Below are 27858 nucleotides of genomic sequence, written 5' to 3' on the forward strand. Positions count from 1 at the left end.
GCCTCAAGCGGTTAAGCGCAGGGATAGAGAGATCATTGGAGTATAAGACCAGCTGTGAGATTCACCTTAAATAGGGATTGTGCACCAAAGGAGGCTCAATTCACAAAGCTGACTAACAAAGGATCCAGTATCAGTAAGGAATAAAATTGTGTGTGAATGACCTGCTGCCACTACTTGCTTCGTGAAGTGTACCACCTGAGCATACATCTTGAACATGTGACAGACTATTGAAAAGTGTACCATCAGCTCAAAAAATGTTCTGCTGTTTTAAAGAACCACTGGCACCCACAGTTTATTTAATCAAGACTGAATACTGTGTGTGCTTATACCAAGTGGTAATCCCTTCCTCCATACCATAAGCAAGGGCCCAACCTGAAGATAAACAGTCTAATTATATTGTGCCTGCCGGGAGTTGCTGGGAGTTGGACCCCTTGCAGGGGTACTGAAAGCAGTGGATAGTAACCCAAGGGAAGGTTTAGGAAGACCCTGACCCATCCACCTGTTACACATGTAACTCAGATACCAAACCTAGACTACAAGCTTTAAGGGGCAGTGAATTAATTTTAATGTGACTTGATTCTGCATATAGTTATGCATGAAATAAACAGTGAAAAGAATAAAATACAAGAATACAAGAATAATGCTCTTCTGAATAAAAGAACTAAGTATTGATCCAGCACAGAGCTATGAATTGCTGCCCTTTAGCACAATGGAGCAAAGCTCACTGAATCCCACCTGTAGACACAGCGCGTTAAGAATTCTTGAAAATGTCACAAGCAGAATTTCAGAATACCAGAATAAAAGCAATTTTCCTTTACTTTCCTTTTTTGTTATTGGTGGCTAAAACACAGCTATTACTTTATGAAACATTGCATAATTAGATACCATTTACTAATTATCTAACCATTTACCATTCAGGGTGATTAATATAATGCAGAAGATTATGTACTTACCAAAAGGTTAATGGAGAGAGAACATTTTAGTTAAAAGGAAAGAAAAAAACACAACTTTGAAATAATCAGTTTCTTTAGGGAACGAGCTTATGAACATGACATAACCAGCAAGATTTATTTGTGTGTTATTCTCTAGGGCTTCTTCTCAGAGTTGTAAGTACAGAGTAGTCACAGGTGCTTTCCACCTTTCTTCATGTAGGCTCTTTATCCACTACAGATAGGGTTGCCACCTTTTCTGGAAAAAAATACCGGCCTTCCTATACACTTATCTTTTTTTCCTATAAATAACATTGAGACCAACCATCATTTTTACCGGCAAGGCCATTAAAATACCGGGCAGGTGGCAACCCTAACTACAGGAAATGTTCAGGGGCCAGAGTATCAGAGAATCCCATGAGCTAACTTGGGGTGTGTGTTGTTGCTATATATATGGGCAGACCTACCTACTGCAGCTGGGGGGGGGGGGACAGTTTAGTATTGAGAGATCAGAAAAGATCTGTACAGTATGATCTACTTGCTTTGCTGGGTCAATTAATCTTTGGCCAATGACAGGCAGGGCTGGATTTACATAGCGGGAGCCCCTTTACACAAATCCGGGCCTGGTGACAGGCTGAGTGCTGCTTATCAAATTAACATGATTAGCTGCTTTATCGGGGATAATATGAACGTTCGGCCCTATGGCTGAAGATCCGATTGCGATGCGCAATGGGCTCTGGCGGGATCGGTCGGAGCAAAATCAAACCTGTCCGATCGACCAAACGACCGTTCTCCGCCGGACGAAAAATGTTGGCGCTCTCCACACACGGTCCAAAAATCGTACGAGTCCTCAATTCGTACGATAGGATCTTTGCGTCTATGGCCACCTTTAGTGATTGTGTTGACAATGCATTTTCACTTTGGAAGCAGAACAAAGTCATTAAAAAAAAAGTTTACTGAGACGCAAATATAACCATTTCCATTTTTGGCTATGTATTTAGTCCTCTGCTGTATTATACTATTTTTAATACTAAAAACAGAAATGACAGTACAAGGTGATTCATGTTATTGGCTCTTGGTGCTTCCTCGGCATTAGCAGCTGCCAAAATGCACGGGGCCATATACTACCTGTATTGCCAGCTCAGAGAGCATTATAGCAGTCTTTTCATTTTCGATTAAAGTGTATGCTCAATGGTACATCAAATATTATTAAGTTTGACAGTTTGATAAGTGCAGTTTGGGGTGCCCTGTGCATTGCTGTACAATGGGTGCTGTGCTTCCTGTCATGCTCTACCTTGTATGTATAAATGATGAGCAAGGTAAGGGGGGGGAGCCTACATGACTCCCCCCACCCACTCCTCATTAATACACAGAGGCATAATAATTATGCTGTGTAAAATGAAATTCAACTAAAAAAACTGTGTAAAAAGCGGTGTAAAATAAATGGCAAATTTATCAAGCTGTGTGGAATTTTACCAGATTTGCTTCCATTGTTTTCCATTGCTTCTGGCTAGGGATGCACCAAATCCAGGATCCGTTTCGGGATTTGGCCAGGATTCGACCAAGCTGAACCGAATCCGAATTGGGAAGGAAATTGCGTGACTTTTGGTCACAAATCAAGGAAGTAAAAAATGTTTTCCCCTTTCCCACCCCTAATTTGCATTTGCAAATTAGGATTTGTATTAGTATTCGGCCGATCTTTCATGAAAGATTTGGGAGTTCAGTCAAATCTAAAATAGTGGATTTGGTGCATCCCTACTTCCAGCAGATGTCACTCTAACAAACAAACAAAAATAAAAATAAACATTTTATGCCGTTTTTTATACCGCGAAGACTGGCAATGTGTGTTGTATTATCCACCCGGGACAAAAAGATTTGGCGCACGTAGCACGGTAAAAATATTGACCACGCCCAGTTTTGTGGACACTCCCCTAATTAACATGTTCATTTTACAAAATTTGGCAGGTTATAAAAGTTTAAACACATTTCTGTGGTTTTTATGTGTTATTACAGTTTTGCTAATGAGGGCAAATTGCCCTATAAGCTGCAAGTCACCGTTTCCCCAAGATACCTGCTTATCTTAAATAGCTACAATTTTTTCTTTGCTTATCTTAAAATGTTACAAAAGTATCCAAGTGCATCTGCCACATATTCTCGGCTCTCTGCCAAAAGCCAATTGAGTTAGAAACATTGTATCTTATTCTGGCTGTTCAGTGCAAGGCGGGACATTTCAGCAACAAACCGGGACTGCGGGTTGAGCTGTCAAAATCGAGACTGCTCCATGAAAAACAGGACAGTTGGGAGGTATGCTGTATTACTGACAGGAGTTGCAGGTTTCTATACTTCAAAACAGAGAGCAGAGGCCTGCGGCTATTGCCACACAACCGAAACTCAGTGTGCACTTTGCCTGCTTTTTGACTTATATGCAAATAATTTATGAAAAGACATAGAACATAGAATATGTGCATACGGTGTGCAGAGTAAAAAAAATAACAGAATGTTTGCACAGGGCATAGAGGAGAGCCCCATAGAGCAGATGTAACTATCCAAAAAATAATACAACAAAAAAGTAATAGCAAGGAATTTACTCTGCAGTTGTCAAACTGAGGTCTGTAGTAAAACAAAATCTGCGAAACATTGATGGGTTTTTTGCCGAGTTGAAAAAGAGAAATGCATCAATCTGTTTAAGCCAGAGCCAGCAATGTCCCCTACCAAGGAAAATAATTCCATAATCTCATGCACTTTACAGTTTTGCTTCAAAAAGGAAAATCAATCCAAATCATTTAGATTTTTTTTTTTTTTTTTTAAAAAGTAAGGTCATTTCTCAGAAGCTGGCAGCAAAAAGACCAGGCTTGTTATTTATATGCCTGATATTAAAATATTTAAAACAAATAAGCCCTGATGCTTTGGCCCACTACTGGCAGCCAGCACTGAACAGATTTATTTCCATTTTCATTTTCATCATTTCCGTCTTCTTCCCTTTTCCATCTCTATAGTATCCATTGTATTATGACAGCAGCTTTTTCTCTGTGTGCTTCAGAGTTACTTATTTCTGATAGGTAACCCTTTATTTACTTGTTTAGTCACACTACATATAATGTATTAATGCTGTATAGATATAAATATATATACATATTTCCTTTGGTTTATATTATATTGTCACATTAGAATATATCATACTGACTAGACATGTTTTCAAAAATATATACTGGGATTTATGCTATTGTGTTGCCAGCAGGGAGCGCTTCTGGCTTCTGATGACGTGACCGATGTAGTCACGAAACGCGTTGAGCCATGCACTCCCCTGCTCTGCTCATCCGGATTTTTGTGTTTTTAATCATGTTTAGTTAATAAAGTAAGATTTTATACAGTTCTTTCATATAGTGTCCCCATCCAAAGAAGAATCCGACTCATGCGCCTTCAGTATAGTGTTTGTATTATCCACCTGACCAGAGTGGAACGTTTGGATGTTGGATAGAGCTCTCACTCAGCCCCATAAGCTGACTTTGTTTGTGTGCAATTTCAAACAAATCTAGGGTGCATGTCCTAGTGCAAATACCAAAGGAGAGAAGGCCAAGCACGGTGTCAGTAGAAACTTTATTTTAGGTGTACAGCATATACATTTCCTCAAAACCCTGAACTGCTATTGTTGTGGCATAGAAATGCTCCACTACGGTATGTGTTTCTGGTTGATGGGCTGGGGCCACTTGTTACGATTTTCAATGGTATCAATAGAAAAAAAGGTGCGGTAAAGGGGACTTCAAGATGGATAAGCACGATTTGCTGGTCACAGGCGGGGCAGACCATGTGGGGAGAGGGTGGATCATGGGTGTAATTTTGGCAAAATTTTCTCCCCATAATAACTGCAGGACCTAGAGTTTATTAAAGGGATAATGTCGTGGGAAAACATGTTCAAAACGCATCAGTTAATAGTGCTGCTCCAGCAGTATTCTGCACTGAAATTCATTTTTAAACAGAGCAAACAGATTTTTTTATATTCAATTTTGAAATCTGACATGGGGCTAGACATATTGTCAGTTTCCCATCTGCCCCCAGTCATGTGACTTGTGCTCTGATAAACTTCAATCACTCTTTACTGCTGTACTGAAAGTTGGAGTGATATCACCGCCCTTCCTCCCCCCCTCCCAGCAGCCAAACAAAAGAGCTATAGAAAGGTAACCAGATAGCAGCTCCCTAACACAAGATAACAGCTCCCTGGTAGATCTAAGAACAACACTCAATAGTGAAAGCCAAGTCCCACTGGATTCAGTTAGAATCAACAGAAATAACAGCCTGCCAGAAAGTTGTTCCATCCTAATGTGCAGGCACAAGTCACATGACTGGGGCAGCTGGGAAACTGACAATATGTCTAGCCCCATGTCAGATTTCAAAATTGAATATAAAAAAATCTGTTTGCTCTTTTGAGAATTGGATTTCAGTGCAGAATTCTGCTGGAGCAGCACTATTAACTGATGACAGTATCCCTTTAAGAAATGAATTCAATGCTGCAAAGTTTCAGTATCACTTTAAAGAAGTAGTGGTCAATCAAATTAACTTTTACCACATAGAAAAATCAGAATTGTTTTTTGTGTTGTTTAGTGGTCTCCAGTTTGGGACTTTAGCAGTTATCTGATTGCTAGGATCCAGTTTACCCTAACATCCAGGAAGTGGTTTGAATAAGACAATGGAAAGATGAATAAAAGAGTGACTGAATAGAAAGATATTTAATAAAAAGTAACAAGAATATCACTGTACAGTCAGCTGAGTCAGTGGGGGTTATTTATCAAAACTGGCCAATTTGCACATTGGCAATAACCTATACCTAATTGTTGCATTCAATGTCCCATCTGCCTTTAAAAAGCCAATCACTGATGGCTAGAGGTAACTGCCCATGGACAAATTTATCCAGTTTTTATAAATGAGCCCCAGTGACCCCCATTTAAATGCTGAAAAATGGCAAAAGAAGAAGACAGTTCATAGAAAACCGGACCACTAATTGAAAAGTTAGATATAACATTCTACAATATACTAAAACTTAACATAAAAGTGAACTACGCTTTGAATTTCTTTTTCTTTGTGTGAAGAATGGAAGCATTGTTTGTTTTCCCTTATATTTGCTGAATTTTTCACATGCATGCTACCGAATACGTTTTTGACAGTTGTCTTCCAATCCCTGCCGTCTCGATCTATAACCACCATTCAAATAAGATAAGGAAGCCAGGCACACAGCATTCATTAGACAAGCTCTCCACGAAAGATTAAAGAAGGAAGCCAGAGGAAACTAAACTCCTTTGATGTGAAACGTTTCGAATCTTTTTACAAGTTTCAAATTGAGGATAAAAAACATATCGACTTCATTTATTTGGCAAGCACTCAGCGTGTCAGGCTTTTTTTAACCGTGAAAAGGATCTGCCTATAAATGTAAGGTACAGCTTAGTTAGTACCAAGAATGTTTTGGTCTGTTCAAGTAAAACACAAGTTACGTTAAAAAATAAATATATAAATTGCACGTGCAATATAGACCTGCCTTTCAAATACCCATAAATCGTGTTAATAGCCCATCTAGATATTCTTCTGCCAAAACCACAAATAGATGTACTGGAATTTCAGCAAAACCTCAAAACAAATCCGAGTCAAAGAGTCAGCAGAAAAAAAAACTGAATGCCTACCTGAGAGAAAAGCTAATTTCTTCTTCAAGATCAGTAAAATCACAGTGGCATCCATTTTCCCTTTATGAACTTCTCTGTAAAATAGATTTAAGGACATTGTTAAATGAAAAATCCAGATGCTAAATACATACACTTTATAAACAGGGGAAAATTCACAACAGAGGTATTGTATAGAGAGTCAGCTCTAATTAACATTCTCTTAAGGTTTTTCCAGGTACTATTCAAGACTTTACTTTCTGTGTTTTACGGCTATATTACACAATGGATCATATAAAGTACATGCTATAAGCATTTCACTAGAGGTGTATAAATTTGGCCCTTCAGCTTTCAGTCACAGCCCAGCAGTTCCCAAGTTCTATTCCTATAATAAGCGGTAGTCAGCTCTTAAACGGGTTGTTCACCTTTAAATCAACTTTTAGTATGATCGAGAGAGTGATATTCTGAGGCAACTGCAATTGTTTTTCATTTCTTATTATTTGTGGTTTTTTGAATTATTACACTTTTTATTTAGCAGCTCTCCCGTTTGCAATTTCAGCAATCTGGTCGCTATGGTCCTAATTACCTAAGCAACCATGCATTGATTTGAATAAGAAACTCGAATATGAATAGGAGAGGGCCTGAATAGAAAGAGGAGTAATAAAAAATAGCAATAACAATAAATATGTAGCCTTACTAAGAATCTGTTTTTAGATGGGATCAGTGACGCCCATTTAAAAGCTGGAAAGATTAAGAAGGAGGCAAATAATTTAAAAATAATTAAAAAAAAAATACTTTAAAAACATAAAAATACAAAATGAAGACCACTTGAAAAGTTACTTAGAATTAGCCATTCTAAGTAACTATAAAGTTAAAGGTTAAAGGGATACTGTCATGAATTTTGCTGGAGCAGCGCTATTAACTGATGCATTTTGAAAAAAACATGTTTTTCCAGAAGCCCTTTAAAGCTCTTGAGTTTTTAAAGCCTAGAACATGCCCTAATTAATTATTATTTATTTTTTATTTTTTTTAGGAATGAAATTTTACATGGTAGAGTGAATTATTTGTAGTGTAAACAGTATAATTTAGAAACACCATAAAAAGCATGACAGAATCCCACACCTTTACGAAATCTTAAAGTAATCTTAATTCAAATTAATTTGTAACAAGGTGCAAAAAAAAAATCTTTAAAATGTTACAGATTTAATTGTCAAGAGAGGAAAAATTGAGTTTATAGCAAACCAATCCTCTTTTTGCCAATATCACCGCTTGTAATAAAAATCACATTGCAGGGAATCCAGTTGCTTTTCTAACAGTGTTTTTCAATCTTTCTAGTACATTGCGCCATCATTCAAAATCAGACAGGTTAGGAATGGACATGGGAATTCTTAACACTTTTCCAAGTGATACAGATTAAATCAGGAAGTCAGCTAAACCAAAAATTATTAAAATTAAATAAGCAACTTATTTTAATTACTAATATGTACAATAAAAATTAACTGCAATGTATTGAAGGAAATCATAGATCCACTCAAAACTGCACAGGCCCCATATTTAAGTCCCACGTTGTGGCTTAAGGATAAGAGGTCTAGCATTTAGCAGCAGGGTGTCACATCACTGTGAATAAAAACATATGTTAAAAGAGTCAGCTCTATGCCGAAATAACATAAAATCTTTTCAAATTAAAAGCAAACAAGGTCTGAAATGTAAATATTCCTAGTATTACAGTGGGCACATATAGTACATAAAACTACTCAATATAGTCGTGTGTTCTATGCCCAAATAAAAAAATCTATTAATCTGCAGTATAGCTTATAAAATGGGTGTAGAAATTTGACCGGGGGGCAGCTAGGCTGGAGGGGGGGAGGGAGGGGGGTCTATGTAGGGTAGTGGGTTGGGATTTTTTTTATTAAGGGTTTGTTTCTTCTTTAAGTAGTGGACACAGATAGGATGGAAATTATGTTTATATCGGTGCTCCAGTCTTTGTCCCAGCAAACCCAAAATGAAGCTGCAATAGCTATGACAGAAGAGATGTAGGAGCACAACAAATGTAAATAATTGGATGGGGGAGCTGAGCGGTAAGGGATATGATATCAAATACACAAACATGGGTGGAGTCTAATGAAGGCTAGGTTTACTCAAAAGCACAATTACACAATACTGCTTTAATCCTCATGTGCTAGTTTCTTTTATCTTCCAATGTTATCCCCCTTTTCATTTCTCCAGAGTACAGTTATTATCTCCATAACCTTTCCCTATTTCCCTCCATAACCCATTGTCTCTTCTTGTGACTGTCATTGCCTTTTTCTACTTTTTACCCATGGCATTCTAGTAAGCTTTCCTCCTCCCCACATCATTTGAGGGCCATTATGGCTGGCCACATTTCTCAACGATTTGCCTACTGTGCATGGCATACACATCTCCCAGAGGAGGACAATGCTATATGCCAATTCAGTAAATGCAACAAGCAAATGTTACAGGTGCTGCAGTGAGAGCGACATTTGTAAGTGCTGCATCATTAGCAACTGTGATCGGCACAGCTATGTCAGAGCTTTGTCCATAGCAACGCTAAAAGTTGTTTCTTCAGGTGCTCTTTATGGGCGCTTTACACAATGTCCCTACTCAGCCTTCTCAATGTGCAGTCATCACACCAGAGTGTGAAGGTTTGCATGATGGCACTTGTCAGCTGCATCCATAGTGAAGAGTTTGTAACTTCAAAAAATTAACATCATGTTCTGACATCAGAATGCGTTATTTATAAGAATATAATTTACACTTTGGCTGATAGCAAAATGTAGATTATATATATGTTGTGAGCAGTCCCTTGGCCTATGTGATGACACATAACATGACAGCAGCCCAGAGCAAGTGAATCAGCAAAAACAAGATGGAGAGCAACGGAGATATATTTGGAAGCACTAAAGCCTCAAGTGTATTTCTAGAATAATTCTTTGTTATTCTTAAGTTCTCCTTTCAGCCAGAAATGTGTGGTATCATTCCCACAAAAGATATATAGGGTTACAAATGACACAAGCTATTTGTACACCTGAATGTTTTCTATCGGAGATACAAATTACAGTATCTGTTTGTGATTAGAACATGGATCTTGCTCCACAAGATAAGGCTCTTTAAAACATCACAAGGATACGAGATTTATCCTTAACATTTTGTGGTACGTTATTAGTAAGAATTTAGGATATATTATAGCATAGGAATGGCTAATGTTTATCCTAAAATAGCAATCCTCCCATAACAAATAATTACACAGTACACAAATAAAACAGAGCTGGCAAAATATGAAAAATCAGGTCTGGTTATTCCTGGGTAACAATAACTTTTTCATAATTTATCCAGAATGTCATAGAGAAAAAAAATTGAATAAGATGGTCTTTATCTGCCATTGGCGATTGTTTGATACACCTGACTAGTGAGAGGCCTAGGAGAGATTGATTATACACAATGCAGCACTTCGTGGATAGCAATGCATTTAATCATCCTAGTGAGAGTACAGCAAGGCACCAGCAAAAGCTTTCAGACCTTCTTTAGCAAAGTTTATGACAAAGTGATATTTTAAAGGAAGAAGTGTGTCATAGAATTTATGGCATAGTACATTCTCAAAGTACCCTCCCCGTAACATACATGCACCCACTCCAATATGAATAGTGACTAAGGGGTTACTATTGCACTGCTCTCTCAAGAGCTCTCATAGGAGCAAGTAGGTTTCTTTAAAGAGGTGGATTTTTGAAAGTAAAGTATTTAAAGACTGGGAGGGCAGAAAATAGTCTAGCTCTTCTTGGATTAGACATTCCTTAAAAAGTGGTACCCGCAGTAATTTAAAGCACATGGCTAAAGATGATGCTATACAGGGGTATAATTATGTTCCCTTTTTGGTATCTGTTTGTGCAGGATATTATTTGGCAATTCATGCCATTCTCGTCTGACATGCTATAAGAAATCTTAATGGTTTGTTTCTGCTTGAGCTAGTATAGTTATTTGTGGAGACTTACTCTTAGTTACAACAGAAGTGCCCCCTTGATTTCTACACTACTCCATGGAGGTACATTTGCACACTCACTATCTCCATTGGTAGCCATTGCAGCAACATTAAAATACCACAGTTATTCAACTGAATACATCTGGTTCACATTGGGCTCAACAAGAAAACATTTTCAGAGTAGACTTGAAGTTTCTGATAAACAATGATTCCATGTCACCTCAAACTGGACAAGAATGGGCCTTCAAAGAGTGAAGCTCTCAGGTTTTCCTCTTAACGCATATCCCCTACTTTCCCTTCTCTGTTCTGACAGCTGCTAAACACTTACTGTAGGGATGCACCAAATCCAGGATTCTGTGCCATACTCTACTTGCTCTGCCTATTGGAGGTGAGCCTGGTGGGGTTTGTTAGCATTTGGAAATACTTGTAAGGAGGCCTTCAAGGTGTTTAATCATGTTGCGATATCCAAAGGGGAGGAGGAGGCATAAGGAGGTATATCTTAATATGACATTTTTTTCACAGTGATATCCCTGTAGTAAGCAACATTTGGTTTTATTCTGTGCTACAATCATTAATGTGGGTATTTAACATTTTTGTGATAATATGGATGTGGTTTAAAGTGGGTGTGGTTTAAAAAGGGAGAGTGATTAACACTGGCCTCCATTATTGTCCCTCCACCGTGTAGACCAGAAAAATTCCAGCCCTCTGCACAAAAGAAGTTGGACAGCACTGATCTAGAGTATTTCAGTCTCCCAGGGCTGGTTTCAAAGAGGATTTTGGACCACAACCAGGCCCACCAAGTTAGGCCCCAGCCGGCTCAAAGGCAACAAGTGTGCAATTTGCAGAATTGTGCAAAATTACAGGAGAGGTTTCAGCACTGTCAAAGTAAACATTTTATTTCAGGAAAAAGTAACAAAAGTGGGAGACTTGGCAGCTACTATGATTACTGGGAAGTAGGGGGTCCACAACCAAGAGAATCCCAAATATTCCTGGATAGTTGACACATCTGTGTGTGGATGATTAATGAGAGTCTCTATTTCCATGCACTAGTAAACAAACAATGTAGACTGTTAGTGAAGTAGGGCAACTTTAAAAAATGGCTTAACTTCTGATAAAGTTGTAGTTGCTTTTTGAGCTTCACGAGAAAGTACTTTCTGGTATTTACAAGACTTTGCTTATTTCCTTTCTGGCAAAAAAACAGCAGTGCAATCTTGCTTTTTGGCAAGAAATCGATATACTCACAGCGAAGTCCAGGGCTCTCAGGAAATCAAAAACAGATTACGGACTGATGTTTCAGGGTCATGCATTACCCCTTTCTCAAAATCAAACATAAATTGAATAAAAAATAATGCTTATACCACCCCTTTTAAAGAGGTAAAGCCACAGCCCCAACCCACATTAGGTATCAGACCAGTTAACCGATGCAAGGCCTCATATCAACAGTCTTCAAGAAAATAACCAAGGGGTAATGAAACATTTAACCCTCATGGTTTTAAGATATTTAATGTAAACACTTCATCATCTGGAGCAAATGCCTTTCGCAATCACCACATCCTTTTATCCTAGGTACGTGTTCAAATATTATGGTCTGTAACTCAAGACATCTATATATACATACACAAGTTCAAAGCAAGTGTTTTCAGATCAAAGCAAAGTCAACTGTACTACTGCCTGATTGTCTAATTTATCTATGAGAGTGGCAAAGATAAGTGATTTGGATGAGGTACCACCCATGCCTAATGCCATGACCCATGCCTAATGCCATGGCACCTGCCTATCAATGCGTACAACATGGATGTCCGAAATGCATTCTTTAACTGAAATCTGCCCATGCACACAGTCACAGGTGGATGTCATTGATGTCAAAGGCATTACTGGTAAAAAAAAATACTGTCTGACATAAGCCTAACAGCAACAGAAACAAGCTTGCTTGAGGAAAAGAAATGAATGATAAAAAAAACTGATAACTGTGTGACAAACATATTCCTTTAAAACCGCAGTTATACAAAACAATACTTGATATTTTTCCCCACTGAGAAGAAAAAAGTTTAGGAAATGTGTGTGCAATAACATTAGTATTCTGCAGTCCTGACAAAGATTCCCGACAAAGATGCCTGCCAAAATACAGATGCCTGCAGTCAATCAGAAGAGTCGCTAAAGTAATCAATTCTAAAGAGCTGAATCACAATCCTTCCACAATCAAAACACCAATCTCATTATCCCTATTGGGTTCTGTAAGCTGATTAGCAGCAGTCAAGAAAATGGAAGTTTATTACAGCATTGCAGATGGAACAAAACTACAGAAAAGCCACTGAACTTAATGCAAAATATAAGAGAACATTTAGGGCTAGTCCACACGGGGAGATAGCGACGCGTTTGCGGTCGCGGCGACAAAGCGCTGCGACAGTCGCCGCGACCGGCGCAGGCGACAGTTTTGTATGGGCGCCTATGTAAAAACGCCTGTGCTAACCACACGAGGCGATGCGCTTTTCAACAGTCGCCTGAAAATGCCTCGCCAGGCTTTTTCAGGCGACTGTTGAAAAGCGCATCGCCTCGTGTGGTTAGCACAGGCGTTTTTACATAGGCGCCCATACAAAACTGTCGCCTGCGCCGGTCGCGGCGACTGTCGCGGCGCTTTGTCGCCGCGACCGCAAACGCGTCGCTATCTCCCCGTGTGGACTAGCCCTTAGGCTAGGGCCATCGGAGGCCTAAATCAGCCCAATGAAATACGCAGTCCAATTTCAGCATCTACTGTGGGCAGCAACCACCGTGTTCTGCAAAGACTCGTGTGCACTGAAAAGTTCCACCCAGTACCATATGGCTGACAATAGGGTCATCATTCAACACCCCATGAGAATGCAATCTTATGGATCTGCAAAGTCTGGCTCTGAACCAACCTTTCCAAACAAGCCATGCTTCTGAATCACCAGCATTCAAATTAAAACATCATGTGCTAAATGGGTTGGTTACACTTGGGCAACGTGTGTGGCATTAGCCATACAGTGCCATTTCAATTCTTGTAAGGATGAAATCACTCAGGCAGTATGACTTGGCAAAGAAAGGCAGGCAGTTCTAAGTATTTGATAATACTAAATGCTAGTGTCTGCTTTGTAAACGTAGACATGCAGCTATTAGCAACCAAGAATATTAGAGAAGCTTAAACTGGCCTAATTAGTGAGAAAATAATGTGAGTCTCTCATTAGATCATAAAACTAATAGCTAAGAAATAATTCTGCTCAAGAGTACATGTTGTTCTTTCCAAGTGAAGGTCAGAATTAGACTTTTTATTGACTCAGATGTGTTGAATAGCATCAAGCAATGTTTCATTGAACACCTGCTAGCCCCCCCCAGTCACGAAACTGACATGATTATACTTTATTATATTGTGCAGACATACAAAGTTTAGTCATTGTAAGTGTAACCAGACAATAAACCTCCCACCATAAAAAGCTACACCATCATTGCTTATGTACAGGCCACATCAAAGGATTGTAAATAAGTGTTGCACAAACTTATTTATCGTCAGTGCTTTCTGCTATTGGACTATATTATTGATGGTGAGCTCCCGGCTTATGTTTTTGAATGATAAGTGTCAATGGAACAATACACACACACACACACACACACACACACCTACCTGACTATTGGATTGTGTGACCGAGTCCTGTGTTAGGCATTGTGTTTCAACCTTCTGGGTACAGATCCAAAGACAATCAACAGGTCAGTTACTACATTTTGCTTACAACGCCCTTATAACTTGAATAAAGCACAAACCATATATATATATATATATATATATATATATATATATATATATATAATATATATATATATATATATATATATATATATATATATATATATATATATATATATATATATATATATATATATATATATATATATATATATATATATATATATATATATATATATATATATATGTTTGCGACTATGAAAGCAAACATTTTTACATTCATTTTCCTGTGTGTGTGTATATGTGTGTGTATATATATATATGTGTATATATATTATATATATATATATATATATATATATATATATATATATATATATATATATATATATATATATATATATATATATATATATATGTTTGCGACTATGAAAGCAAACATTTTTACATTCATTTTCCTTCACAGGAACCCGATTACACGCATTTATTCAAAACACCATGTTCTCTATTTCCATAATCTGGCTGAAATAATTGGTGTTCCAAGACTTTGCATAAAAAGATATGCATGCTGAACAAGACTAGGTACCCAGCAGTATAATTAGCTGTCATGACTGCAACTTCTAGAGAATTTCTGATGGAAGCGGATATATTATTTGCATCATCATCAGCCAGAAGTGACATAAACTGCAAAGATTGCACAGGCTAGAATTATTTTTAGGAACAGTCTCCCAGTAAGGAAAAAACAAGTTCTAAAGGCAAGCTCCATAGCAAAATATCTAAAAGGGAAGCATATGAGCAAAAGCTTATCGAAGACCTGCACACATTACTTTCCCTACAGCAATGCCAATATCTGTCCACACAAGAGAATGCATGCCACGGGCAGTAAAGCAAAAATCAGAGGGTTGAATTCAATATAATTACAGAGAGAATATTTTTTCCCCCCATATTTCCATATTTCAATCCATATTACTCAGTTTTGAGAAACACAATGAGGTTTCTTTACACTGGATATTATAGACATTTAAGGGGTTATTAATCAAAGGTCGAATTTTGTGAGGCCAAATGTTTGTTTATTTATGAAAAAACCCGAATGTAAAAAAGTCAGTTGAATGCAATTGGGGGGGGGGAAACTTGAATTAATCAAGTTATATGCTAAAAAAAACCTTGAATACCTCAAAATGATAAGAGTTTTCAAAGCGAAAACCACTGCGAAATACCCAAAAATTATGAAGGCAAAAAACATCTTCAAATGGTTCAAGGACCTCTGCCATTGACTTCTACATGACCTCAACAGGTTTTAGCTGGAGTATTTTCGGATTAGGGCTTTTAGCAGCTTCACGGCATAATAAGTGTCAAAAAATAGAGGTTTTTTTTTTATTCCGAAAAATTTGTGTTTTTATTGAAACTACCCTAGAAAAACGAAAATTTTTCTGAACAACCTATTTAAAGGAGAATTAAAGCTTAACTAAAGAAGTAGGCTAGAAATGTTGTATATTATGTTTTGGCCTTCTGTACCAGCTCAAGCCAACGATAGCTCTTTAGCAGGGAAGATCTGTGTCTCCTAAGATGCCCCAGTAGCTTCTCATCATCTTTTCTGCTGATTCACTGCACATGCTCTGTGCTGCTGTCACTTACTGAGCTTAGGAACCTCACAATATACAGTACACATAGAATATAAATGTCACAATATAAGGGTCTTTGGAAAACGAAGCGCTCCGTGTGCCTTCCCCCAGGCGATTTTCATTTTAGCCGGAGGAAGGCAGGGGAAGGCAGATCGGGGAGATTAGTTGCCGCAAAGAAGAGGAGATTTGTCGCCTGGCAACTACTCCCCCCGAATCAATACAAATAATTACTACATGGCAGCACAGAAACCAGTGCAACTAGCATCAGAATAGAATAATCAGTCCTGTAGCATCAGCTTATATTACAGACAAACCTCATTTTCTGCTTGATAATTTGTGACGACCCCTAAACTTAGCATAATTTATCTTAACAGCTGCTCAGAGCCCACTGAGCATGTGAGTGTCCCAGACACTTTCCAAGATGGTGACCCCCTGTGACAAGTTTGAAGTCCTGGATCATTGCTGCTATTGAGAAGCTGAAACTTTAGGCGTAACGTTTAGGTGCAATATGTTTACTATATCAAATATGGCATTTTTAGCCAATCATTTGTAGGGTTTAGTTCTCCTTTAAGTGAACACAATCAATAGGGAGTGCCTAACTTTTTGCACCCCCCCCCCCAATCTTCGTTGACTTTCCCTCTCCTTAGGCTATGGTCACACAGGCTGAAGACTATGGCTGTTGTCGGAAAGTGACTTGCAAATAATTTCCTTTTTATAACCATTTAATTTAAAGAGCAGTTTTCACACAATGTGTCAGGACAACAGAAGAAGACAAGTTGAGGTTCCTCTTCCTCATCTACAGAGGCATCATTGACTGGCAAATATGATTACATTTTCAAAACTGCCAGATCAATAATGCTCTGGACTGTCTAGCCCCCATACATACCCTGAAACATGTAACAAATAAACACATCTATGGCCAGCTTACGGAAAGTGTGTGTGGCCCTATAAAATTCCCTTTTGGATGATGGCCCTATAAAAATCAATTTTGAATGATGGCCCCATATGCATGCCAGTGGCTAGCTATGTTTTGCCCTTACATGGGGAAGGTCACATGCAGAACAATGAACGTACAATTCTCAAATTATCCAAAGGGATGACCCAGCTAATTGCACGGGGCCAATTAGAGAGAGGTTACATTCAAATGTAATCGCCTGGAATGCTTAACAAGCATTGCATTGCAGAGCTCATTATTATAATGAAGTCTATTGATGGCATTTAACTAGTTGTTACAAGAAGACAAGTCCCTCTCTCTCAGATAAAAAAAATATGCACAAAATGAGGGTCACTGGGCGGAATAAACTAATGCATAACTTTATATACTGTATACCTAATAACTGATAATGTACATAATAACGTGCATTTCCAAAGCAGTATTTGTTCAGTCTGTTTCTGTTGCATATAAGCTGTCTTCTTCGGCATTCCATTTTGTAGAGAAAAGACTTGGCTGTTCACTTACTGGTCTGCTTTTGAGCCCATACAACAAGTAGATAAGGCCATCCACCCTATTCAAGACATTAGCAATAGAACAAACACTATGGATTACAAGAGGTGTGAATTACCATAGAAAAGAGATACTCAATGTTGGATTTTAATTTCAGACACTCTTCACTTTTTTGAAAACTATGAGGTTAAGCATTAAAAAAGTGGATCAGTAGATCATGAGTTTTATCTTCAAAGAAAAGGTTATTGAAGCAGTAAAATGCAATAAATCACCTTGAAAGTGTTTGTAGAGATAAGAGAGGCCTGTCTGGCTGACCCTTGAGCAAATTGTTAAACTTTAATAACAAAGAAACAGCTGGGTGAGAAGAAACCTTCCACAAAAAGAAAATATTACCTGGGGGAGAAAGAGGTTCTCCATGAACCAGAGCTGCATGTACCTTTCTGTGGAATGCTATAGAACAGTCCACACTGCACTGGTGGGAATCCAGTATCCAAAATACAGGCATGGGACCTGTTATCCAAAATGATGGGATCTGGGGTTTTACGGATAAAGTATCTGTTATACAGATCTTCATATCTTAAGTCTATGACAGAATCAAGTAAACATCAAATAAACCCAATAGGCTGGTTTAATAATAAAACGGTATTTTGTACTTTATTCCAACTAAGATATAATTAATCCTTATTGGAGGCAAAACCAAAGTACTGTTTTATTATTACAGAGAAAATGGAAATCATTTTTAAAAAATTGGATTATTTGGATAAAATGGAGTCTGACTTTTCCAAGTAGGAGCTTTCCAGATAATTGATCCCATACTTCTACCTAAAATTACTCCAACTGGCACTGTCATTAAGCTACATAAAATCATAGCAGCCCAAAAGCCAAAGGTCATCCATTGTGCCATTGCCCTTAGGGAGATTGCTAAAGTCTGAGAGGACCATGAACCTGATTCATTATGAGGCTGGATTTGTTTTATGGATCACTTATCCTTCTATTCAGACCCTCTTCCCATTCATCAGACATTTAACAGTTGCCAGGTTGTTACAGTCAGTGGGACCATGAAAAAAAGTAAAAAAAAAAACCTCAAAAAGTCACACAAAAAAAAAAAATTGTCATAATTTATTGGCTGCATCATTTATCTTGCTGTGAATCAGATCCACTGGTTCAGGACAAAAGATCAATCCTATAATGAATCTGAATAGAAAATTTCAAAATGTCTAGTCAGCCCATGCATGGCCACTATGTCCTCAACTTGTTCCTTACAGTATAGTATAAAACTGAATAATATATGTTTCCAGCCAAATTAGCCCAGGCCCATGATTTGGATGTAAAGAGATAAAATTTTTACATGATAAAAATATGATTAAATGAAATTACTCATTCGCACATACAATATATGGTGATTGGGGATCTAATTTTGTTATTGGGTTAACAGGCTGCATGACTGGATAAGGGCAATCATTTCATGTATCTGGCCAATATGGGGTGGTTATCACTGAGTTAACTTTTAGTATGATATATGGAGAGTGATCATTTGCAATTGGTTTTATGTTTTTATTATTCGTGTTTTTTGAGTTATTAAGCTTTTTATTCCAGTTTGCAATATCTGCAGTCTGGTTGCTAGGGTCCAAGCAACCATGCACCGACATGAAACTGGAATATAAATAGGAGAGACCTTGAATAGAAAGTGGAGTAATAACAATAATAAAGCCCTTGGTAATAATGGAAAGAAAATTGCAACCCAGTAGGAAAAATTGGCAAAAGCTTTTCCTGTTGAATTGCGTTGAACTAAAATGTAAAAAACTGCTAGAAAGTTACAGTTTCCATATCTACAGAGATACAATATGAACAAAAAACAACTTTAGCAACTAATGTAAAGAATATGTTTTCTTAATCACACATTATTACAATGTAGTTCACCTTTAAATTAACTTTTAGTAAGTCATAAAGCCTTCTTTGCAACTTTTGCACTGGTATTCATTTTTTATTTGTTATAGTTATTGAATTGTTTACTCGCTTCTTGTGCCTCTTCCCAGCTTTCAAGTGAGGGTCACTGACCCCAGCAGCCAAAATAATATTGCTCTATATGACTACTATTGTTATTGTTACTTATTCAGACTTTTCCTATTCATATTCTGGTCTCTTATTTACATCACTGCCTGGTTGCTAGGGTAAATTTGGCCCTATAACCAGATAGCTGCTGAAAATCCAAACAGGAGAGCTGCTGAACAGAATGCTAAATCATATAACAAAAAATGAAGACCAATTGCAAATTGTCTCATAATATCACCGTCTACATCATGCTAAAAGTTAATTCAAAGGTGAACAGCCCCTTTGAGTATATATTTGTTTAACAATTTCCCTTAAAAAAAAGAGGTGTGGGTAAAAGTGGGCAAGTGAGCTAATTAGTATTGATCAAAGAACAATATATCAGCAAATCAGTTCCAATGGACTCTCTGACCTGTCACATTCACACAAGTCAGCAACTTAGAGGGCTAGAAGTCCCAGGAGGCACTGTAGAGATTTAAGAAAAGGAACAACTGTAGAGGGGTTTAAAGGAACAGCAACACCAAAAAATGTAAATGTTTTAAAGTAATGAAAATATCATATTTTTTTTTATGTTACTGTGTTTTTAAGCAAACACAGCAGTTTTACCAGTGGAGGGCAACAAAACAATTATTTTTTGACGTTACTGTTCCTTTAAGAATCTAAATGTAATTTATTCCTATGCAAAATCAACAAGAGTGCAAATACCTATACTTCAACACAGGGGTGCATAAACTATCTGCTTATTATGGAATAAACATGAGCAAAGTCTACCTTAATCCAATATTTACGCACAACAAACCAGAAAAGATGATGGCTTGGAAGGGGCACAGTGCCTATAAAGGCAACATTGGTCTAGTGCAAAAACAGGCATTTCTCATTGCTCCAAAGCGGTTGCAAGTTATCAAGGACAGCATTTAGCTCACAAGTGCACACAAAACAGCAATTTCCAGTAATAAAAGGACCAACTAATGGCAAAGTTCTTGCAAAAAGTGTTTTGCCTCCAGTATATATATAGTGCCACATTTTCTGAGAGGAAGCAAAATTGAGCGCCAAGGCAAACAGCTTGTCATTATAGTTACTAGGAAATCTCTCTGCTAAGGCAAATATGGTGAACTCTCAAATTAAAAATTCCATACTTGTAGGCAAGAGTCACATACACGTGCACTGAAACCAACAAATGATTTACAATAATATTTCTGGATTATACTGAAATGTTAACAAATTAATGCATACAATGAAATTCTGGGGCCTTATCTAATCAGATCTCTACAGAGAATACTAAGCACTAACCTTATTATCCAATTACAGGTGTAAATGGTAACATGCAATATAATGTAACCATGATCACACCGAGGCAAGGCGCACGCTGCAGGATCTAAAACGCTTTTGTATTCAAGACCAGTGCTCCAGCCAACATGTCACAGCCCCACCCCCTGCCATTACACATCAGCTTTTATTTCATCCACAAACCAGACAGACCCCCCCACACACACACATGCCAGAATATTGTGTGTGACAAAGCAGGTAGAATAGAAAGAGGTTTATGAAAGAATTCAAGAGGGGAGCAGTACATTAACAAAATAAAACTGTCCAGTATATGAAGCCTGGGAGAGTATGATGGGATGAAAATTGATTTAACCTACAAGGGACATTCATAAAAGATTCATTAGGAAACAGGGAGTGAGCACATGAAGCATTGTTTTCGACAGAAAAATGGGTGTTCCACTTACGTATACTTTGCAGACAAAACACAGTATCAGTGTTGTTAACTGATCCAAATCTGCACTCTCTAACTCCTTTCCACAGATATGGAGCTCCACTGGTCAAAGAGAGTGAATTCATCAATTGGACACCGAATTTCAACATGTCATTTATTGAATGTAAACATGTCATTTACTGCCTCTGGTTTCTAGAAGAGCAGTCAGGCATTATGGCTTGATGCATTATAAATACATAATAGCATAAATAGTACAATAAACAGCAAAACCCTCTATTTCCCTCATATACAAAATATCGAGAACATCGTTATCAGAGAAGGAGTTTGAGAGCGGAATGGGAAGGTGGACACACCAAATTCCAGAACTGTCAAAAGACGCTGTCCTTACATGTCAAATCGCGAGCGCTTCTCCGCTCCAGCCAATTTCATGAAATCTTCCTTAAAATACTGCATAGGGGTTACTTTCCCCAGAACTCAGGAAAAAAGTAGGCTGGTCAGATTCAGATTGTTGTCAAAAATTTTCAGCTGCTTGGGCAGATATCTATCACTGCTTGTGGACTTGTCCACTTATAGTGAAACTATAAAACCAGTCTATTAATTGATATACCACTCACACCCACATGGGTGATATTTGGCAATGGAACAAAAATTCTAAAGGAAGAGAAAATTGGCGGGTATTGTCGCAGCAGTGAGCAGAAACGCTATATTGAACTGCTGGATTTTAAATATACCGCCAACGCTGAACCTAGTGAAGTTAAAACTTGATTTTGCATATCAGATGGACTGGTTTAAGGCTAATCTCAACAGGGAACGTCAGGTAGCAGACTTCTTCAATACCTGGTTAAAATACGTGCATACTTTGTCCATTTGAAGATTCACCTCTTGGTATATGTCAGACGAACTGTTGGGGAGTCAGATAATATCCATGGGGAGTCAGACATAAAGGCGAGAGATAATTATATAAATAAAGCATTTACATTTTATCCAAAAATAGTGTGCAGACCAGACCCAGTCTCAAAAATGCAAAGTTTTATTCATAATTGTAATAACATGTTTGCGCTGTTGTTTATGTATTGTACTATGGGGCAAATAAAAACATTAAAAAAAAAAAAATAGTACGAGTGCTGAAATGAGAACGCTGTCTCAAGCCAACACAATGAGCAGGTCGAAAAACAGGAAACATTACAATTAATAAAAAGGGAAATAACTTGCTGAGCAGTTACAGTCACAAATTGAATGACCAAATTATGTTCTATGCTTAAGCAGTGCCTCAATTGCATACATGCACTACACATATTTCATACATAAAGCTTCAAAGACAAATTATAATGTAGAAATTAAAATACATTGCAAATGGTCTTTAAAGAAGAATAAAAGCCTTGTTAAAACCATAAGCCTCTGCAGCAGCCTTTTTCCCCTTCCCAAATGGCACCACTGGAGACCCACAATACTGCCCTGTTTGTCAAGACTCAGGAGGCCTCATATACCAATTCAAAGGCTGCAAGTGCTGGATCCCTAAGGAGTGCAAAATTGAACCCATAATAGCCCATCCCTGAATCCTGGGCACCCATGGGATTTGCTGTTCAAAGGGAGGCCAATGTTGCACTCTGATTTTAGGGCTGCTGATCACAGACCACAAAACATTGAGCTCCTGGTATTAAGGGCGCATCCAAGGGGAAACTATGCAAAGTGTATAAAATAGATTGCGTTGTGCCAGCATTGCACTCTGCACAGTTAGGTTTATGAAGGTATGGAACATCAATTAACAGCCAAGCACCCTCAACATATTCTAACGAATCACTCCGAATACCATCCTGCCGGCGATTTACATTCTAGCCGGCGGGAGGCCGTTCGAGGAAATTAGTCACCCCGAAGAAGAGGAGATGATGTCGCCAGGTGACTAATCTCCCCAAATCGCAGCGTGTGTCTCTGCGAAACTCAAGGATTCTGCTCAGCAGGGACAAAGATAAGCAATGTATCAGCTAAATTTATCAATTTAGAACAGTTTAGAGAGTTGGCACCCCCCCCCCCCCCCAGAGCAGCTTTATAAAAAATTAGACTAACACTTCTATATTAGTAAAACTGTCACACACAGAAAATAGAAAGTAAATGGAAAAAGTATTTATTTCTGGTGAACTAAAACAAACTGAACTGGAAAAAGTGTTGGAAGGCGAACAACCTCTTTAATGTACCCCTCTAAGAAGGGTTCTGTTACAGGAACATTAACACCTGGTCAAAAATCAAAATCCAATGGGTGGCTAGCACAGTGACAATGGCTGTTGAGGCTTTTTCAATTCAAGCCCCCCTTAGAGCTCCAACTTTTGGCCAACATCTTAGCTCATAACAAAGTTCCAAGAATTTCTCAGATATCAAATAACTCTAACTCCAAATCTCACCTCACTGTTACTTAACAAACATGACATTATCAGAAAGGTGTGGAGAGGGTTAAGAGGATGTACTGTGCCAGACAGTAATATCAGACACTGAGATTTTGATAAAAAACTGACACTTCCCAGCCAAGCCGATATTGCAAGCAACCAATATTGAGGCTAAATTTCCCTATAACTCAGTACAATAGTGCATTCTGTTCCACAACGGCTTCCCTGTGCTTTTATATATAAAGAGCATGGAGCAATAACACACATTGTAAGCAACATAAAAGCTATTTAACGATAAGGAAAAAATAACTCATTGCAGCACAAGATCTCCCAGTCAAAACAAATGGTTATTTGTAAGGATAAGAACAGTCTAGGAATGAATAACGCTCTGAGGAGTAGAATGTCTCTCTGTTTGATCTGTAACCTGGGGAAAGGGGCTGTGTAAACACACACAAGGACAAATGATATAAAATGTAATTAAACTATACTGTGACTCTGTTTTAATGTATTTGTTTATTAAACAACCCATAAGAGTGAAGGCCCACCGTTCAATTTGTTGCCTGCTGGAAATCTGCACTACCCACTGGAAACAAATCTCTGGTGACCCCTTCCAAGGAGACTTTGTTTGGTTAACTGACTGATGGTGTCTTAAGCGCAGTGATCTTCATTTTTCTGGGTGCAAAGGTATTTCAGGCTGTCACCAACGGTTAGCACAGATTTTTAGTGTGTAGCAAATCACCTGGGTGCCATCAACCTAAGGTTTGAGACACATGGCCAGATTGGGGGAGATTTAAGGTGGCCATACACGGGCCGGTAAAAGCTGCAGACAGACCGAGTTGGCAGCTTATTGGCCCGTTTATGGGGCCCTCCGGCGGGCTTCCCCGATCGATATCTGGCCGAAAGTTGGCCAGAAGTCGATCGGACAGGACTAAAAATCCCGTCGGATCGCGGCCGCATCTGTTCGTTGATGCGGTCCCGTGATCCAACCACCCGTTAGCCATCGTTAGGATCCAATCATTGGGCCCTAGTGCCTTCGCGTGTCTTCCCATCCACTATAATGAAAAGTCGCCTGCACTAAAGCAAACGTAGTGTTTCTTTTTCTGAAGTTGCTTTCTGCGAATCTGCAAGCCTAAAAGTGTGAAGCAACAGCAGGCAGAGCAATTCTGTGGATAAAACATATTCTGTGGTGCTGTACCATAAGTGTGTGAATAAACTAAATAGATTCCATACAAAAATGGATACAGATACAAGAGTTAAAGAGAGCCCTGCTCAAAAGAGCTTACAATTTTTTAGTATGTTATAAAATGGCCAATTCTAAGCAACTTTTCAATTGGTTTTATTTATTTTTTATGGTTATTTGCCTTTTTCTTAGGACTTTTTGGAGCTTTCAAATGGGCGTCACTGACACCTTCTAAAAAAACAAATGCTCTGTAAGGCTACAAATGTATTGTTAGTGTTACTTTTTATTACTGATCATTACATTCAGGTCCTCTCCTATTCATATTCCAGTCTCTTATTCAAATTAATGAATGGTTGCTAGGGTAATTTGGACCTTGTTACCAGATTGGTTAAGATGCAAATTGAAGAGCTGCTGAATAAAAAGCTAAATTCAAAAACCTTAAATAATAAAAAAAATAAAACCAATTGCAAACTGTCTCAGAATATCACCTTCTACATCATCCTAAAAGTGAACAACCCCTTTAGGGATCAATTGTTAAAGGACCTGAATAAAGCTGGAGCACTCACAGGTCATTTATGCTTGGAACCACTTACTGCCAAGTTTCTCAGCCATGACCTGTAATTATACCAGTGGAGCTCAGGCGATTACCATTAAAAGTCAGTAGAGAGGCAATTCTCAATATTTTGGCAAAAACTGACTTAAGGAGTTTATCTGAAAGCTGACACTCATTAATTCATAAATCCTTATTTGTGGTGAGCCGTTGATTCAGCAAAGTTAAACATAGTGGCAAGAAGTGGTTCCAATGATAAACACCAGACCCGTTAGAGCACCAGCTTCATTCAGGTTTTTTGTATATATTTTAATGTTGGGGCAATTCCCAGGGTATTGCCAACAGCCCACTGAGAATGAAATTACACAGGCAGAAAAAACCTGTGAATCTCCCAATGTGCCATCCAAAACAGTGTTTAATTTAAAAAATCCTATCCCCAAAAATACACATACGTGCATCAAAATATCATGGGATACAACTTGTAAAAATAATTAAGCGCTCTTCCAGCTTATGTTGGACTACAATTCCCATCACTGCCAGTTTGCCTCTGGCTGACTCAGTACAGCAATGATCTCATCACAGAGGAACACCACACTCCTACCCAGTATAGGAAATGAGAACATAAATGTGTCATTCAGGCTAGTCAGCAGCATGTGCAGATAGAACTTCTCAGGTACAAAGCAAATCACTGGCATGACTTTACATTTAAAGGGATGCCCTTGCTTCAGCTACATTCCAACTCTCATCATTCTAATCATGGAACAATGCATGATCCGTGCTGTATTCTCTCAATTAATAGGATACAAGGGGTAAGAAATAGTACATCTTGGATGCCATACTCAAAAGTGATTTAGAGTCCTCAAGAACTACAAACTGACTTTTCGTGACTATGGATAGTGGGAGCTGTAGGTCACAAATTATATATAGTAGGCCAGACATATATCATGGGTGTATATTGCCCCAGAAGCAACTATATTGGCAACAGAAAGTTTAAAGAAAGTTTTGGGTACCTTTACAGCAGCTGAAAACATTGAAGCATATTGTTACTAAGTTAACAGCATTAGTACAACTTTCATGCAGAAACTCATTAATTTGCCATTTTGGAGCCAGGAATTATTTTCTTTCTAAATTTAAGAGGGTGTGTTTTTTTTCAACGTCAAATGCTATGTAAATTGTAGGCCTCCAGCTGTAGCAAACTAGAATTCTCCCCATCTGTCTGGGGATATTGGGAGTTATTGATAACAGAACAAAATGCATTGCCCTGATAGTGAGACCCTGGACTGTTCAATAATGCAAGTTGTATCTTCCCATTCATTAAAGAAAGAATGCTTTCTTCTCTTTATACCAGGGATAGGGAGTCACTCACACAGCTGTGACACAAGAAAGCGGGTCTGGAACTGCAGAAGCACTGCACATTTAACATAGAACACAAGGAATTATGTACCCCCATTATGTACAATATAAAGATATGAGAGAGCCAATATTACACAAGGACTAGGGGCAACCATTAATATCCTTACATTGTATAATGGGGGTGCATCCTTTTATTCAAGTCATGTGGCACAAGTGACATCACAAAACACCATTAATAAGAATGTATGTTACAGGTTATCACTGCTCCTGTATATTACACACACAATTTGATGATAGATAGATGATATGGAATTGGCCATATTCCTTTTAACCATTGGACAACATTTAAGAAGCATGTAAAACAGAGAAAGCACAGGAAATGGATGTGACATTCAGCCATTTGTTACAGTAAATCAGTTATTACCTTGGAGTGACTATATACGACCCCCCCCCCCCCCCATGGTGGATAATACCAGTAGAAGCAGCAGGTAACACACATGTGCAAGGACAATGCTCAAGCCAGACAGACAGCAGCATGTACCATTCTAAACATAAAGGGGAGGGGGTATGAGCTACAGTCGTCCCCACAAATGATCACATGCAGTATCAGCACATCCAGCCACCACTGCAGTCACAGACACGTTTGCAGCAGCCCCATTATCCCCAATACATGGACGACCCGTACAATCCGTGACCAAAATGCCCATCGCCCTCATTTCCGTTACCCCTCCCCATCCAGCAATATTCCCTAGGCGCAACCCAACGAGAACATCAATATTTACATGAGGAGCAGCAGCAGCAGCGACCACGGTGGCTCCGGCTATACCATCCACACTTCCTGTTGCATCCCCTCCCCTCTACTCGCCGTCCTCCACTCTCCAAACCACGCCCACTAGGGATTCAGGGATAAGGGGGCGTACCCCCAAAAGGAGGCGAGAGAGATGGAGAGAAGAATTCCATTGGCTGCTGTCTTTCCACATGTTCAGTCCCCCCTTCCCCCTGCTCATCCACCGCAGCGCCTTCGATTACTTGGAGACCGCAGACTTGGAAACAATGAAAGTGATGCGGTCGGCAGGGAATTTGGGGGAAAAGAGGGGCGTGTCGCTCCGACTGCAGGTATCTTCAACCTGCGGCTCAATTATAAACAATGCCCTGGCTTTGTTAGAGACTATAAGTTCAATAGCACAACTTGGAGAATGGTCAACATATCCTGTATTCGGGGAGGGGAGAGAATATTTTCCCTGGGGCCCATGTCATGATTGGGTAACCATTGTTAGATAGGTTTAGTCTGCACAGTAGG

At 38.6% G+C, this 27858-nt stretch overlaps 1 protein-coding gene across 1 annotated transcript in view; it reads right to left on the minus strand.

Annotated features, from left to right (window-relative positions):
• The window catches only part of sestd1.L (SEC14 and spectrin domain containing 1 L homeolog), a gene marked incomplete at its 5' end in the record, with an annotated part of 101349 nt that extends 73965 nt beyond the window's left edge, over positions 1-27384 (minus strand). The window contains 2 exon segments of the mRNA NM_001092417.1: positions 6599-6672; positions 27341-27384. Coding sequence (NP_001085886.1) covers positions 6599-6653 — 55 coding nt within the window.
• Positions 27385-27858: the final 474 nt, after the last annotated feature.

The sequence above is a fragment of the Xenopus laevis genome, chromosome 9_10L (assembly GCF_017654675.1).
Source record: "Xenopus laevis strain J_2021 chromosome 9_10L, Xenopus_laevis_v10.1, whole genome shotgun sequence".
In the NCBI taxonomy this organism is placed as follows: Eukaryota; Metazoa; Chordata; class Amphibia; order Anura; family Pipidae; genus Xenopus; species Xenopus laevis.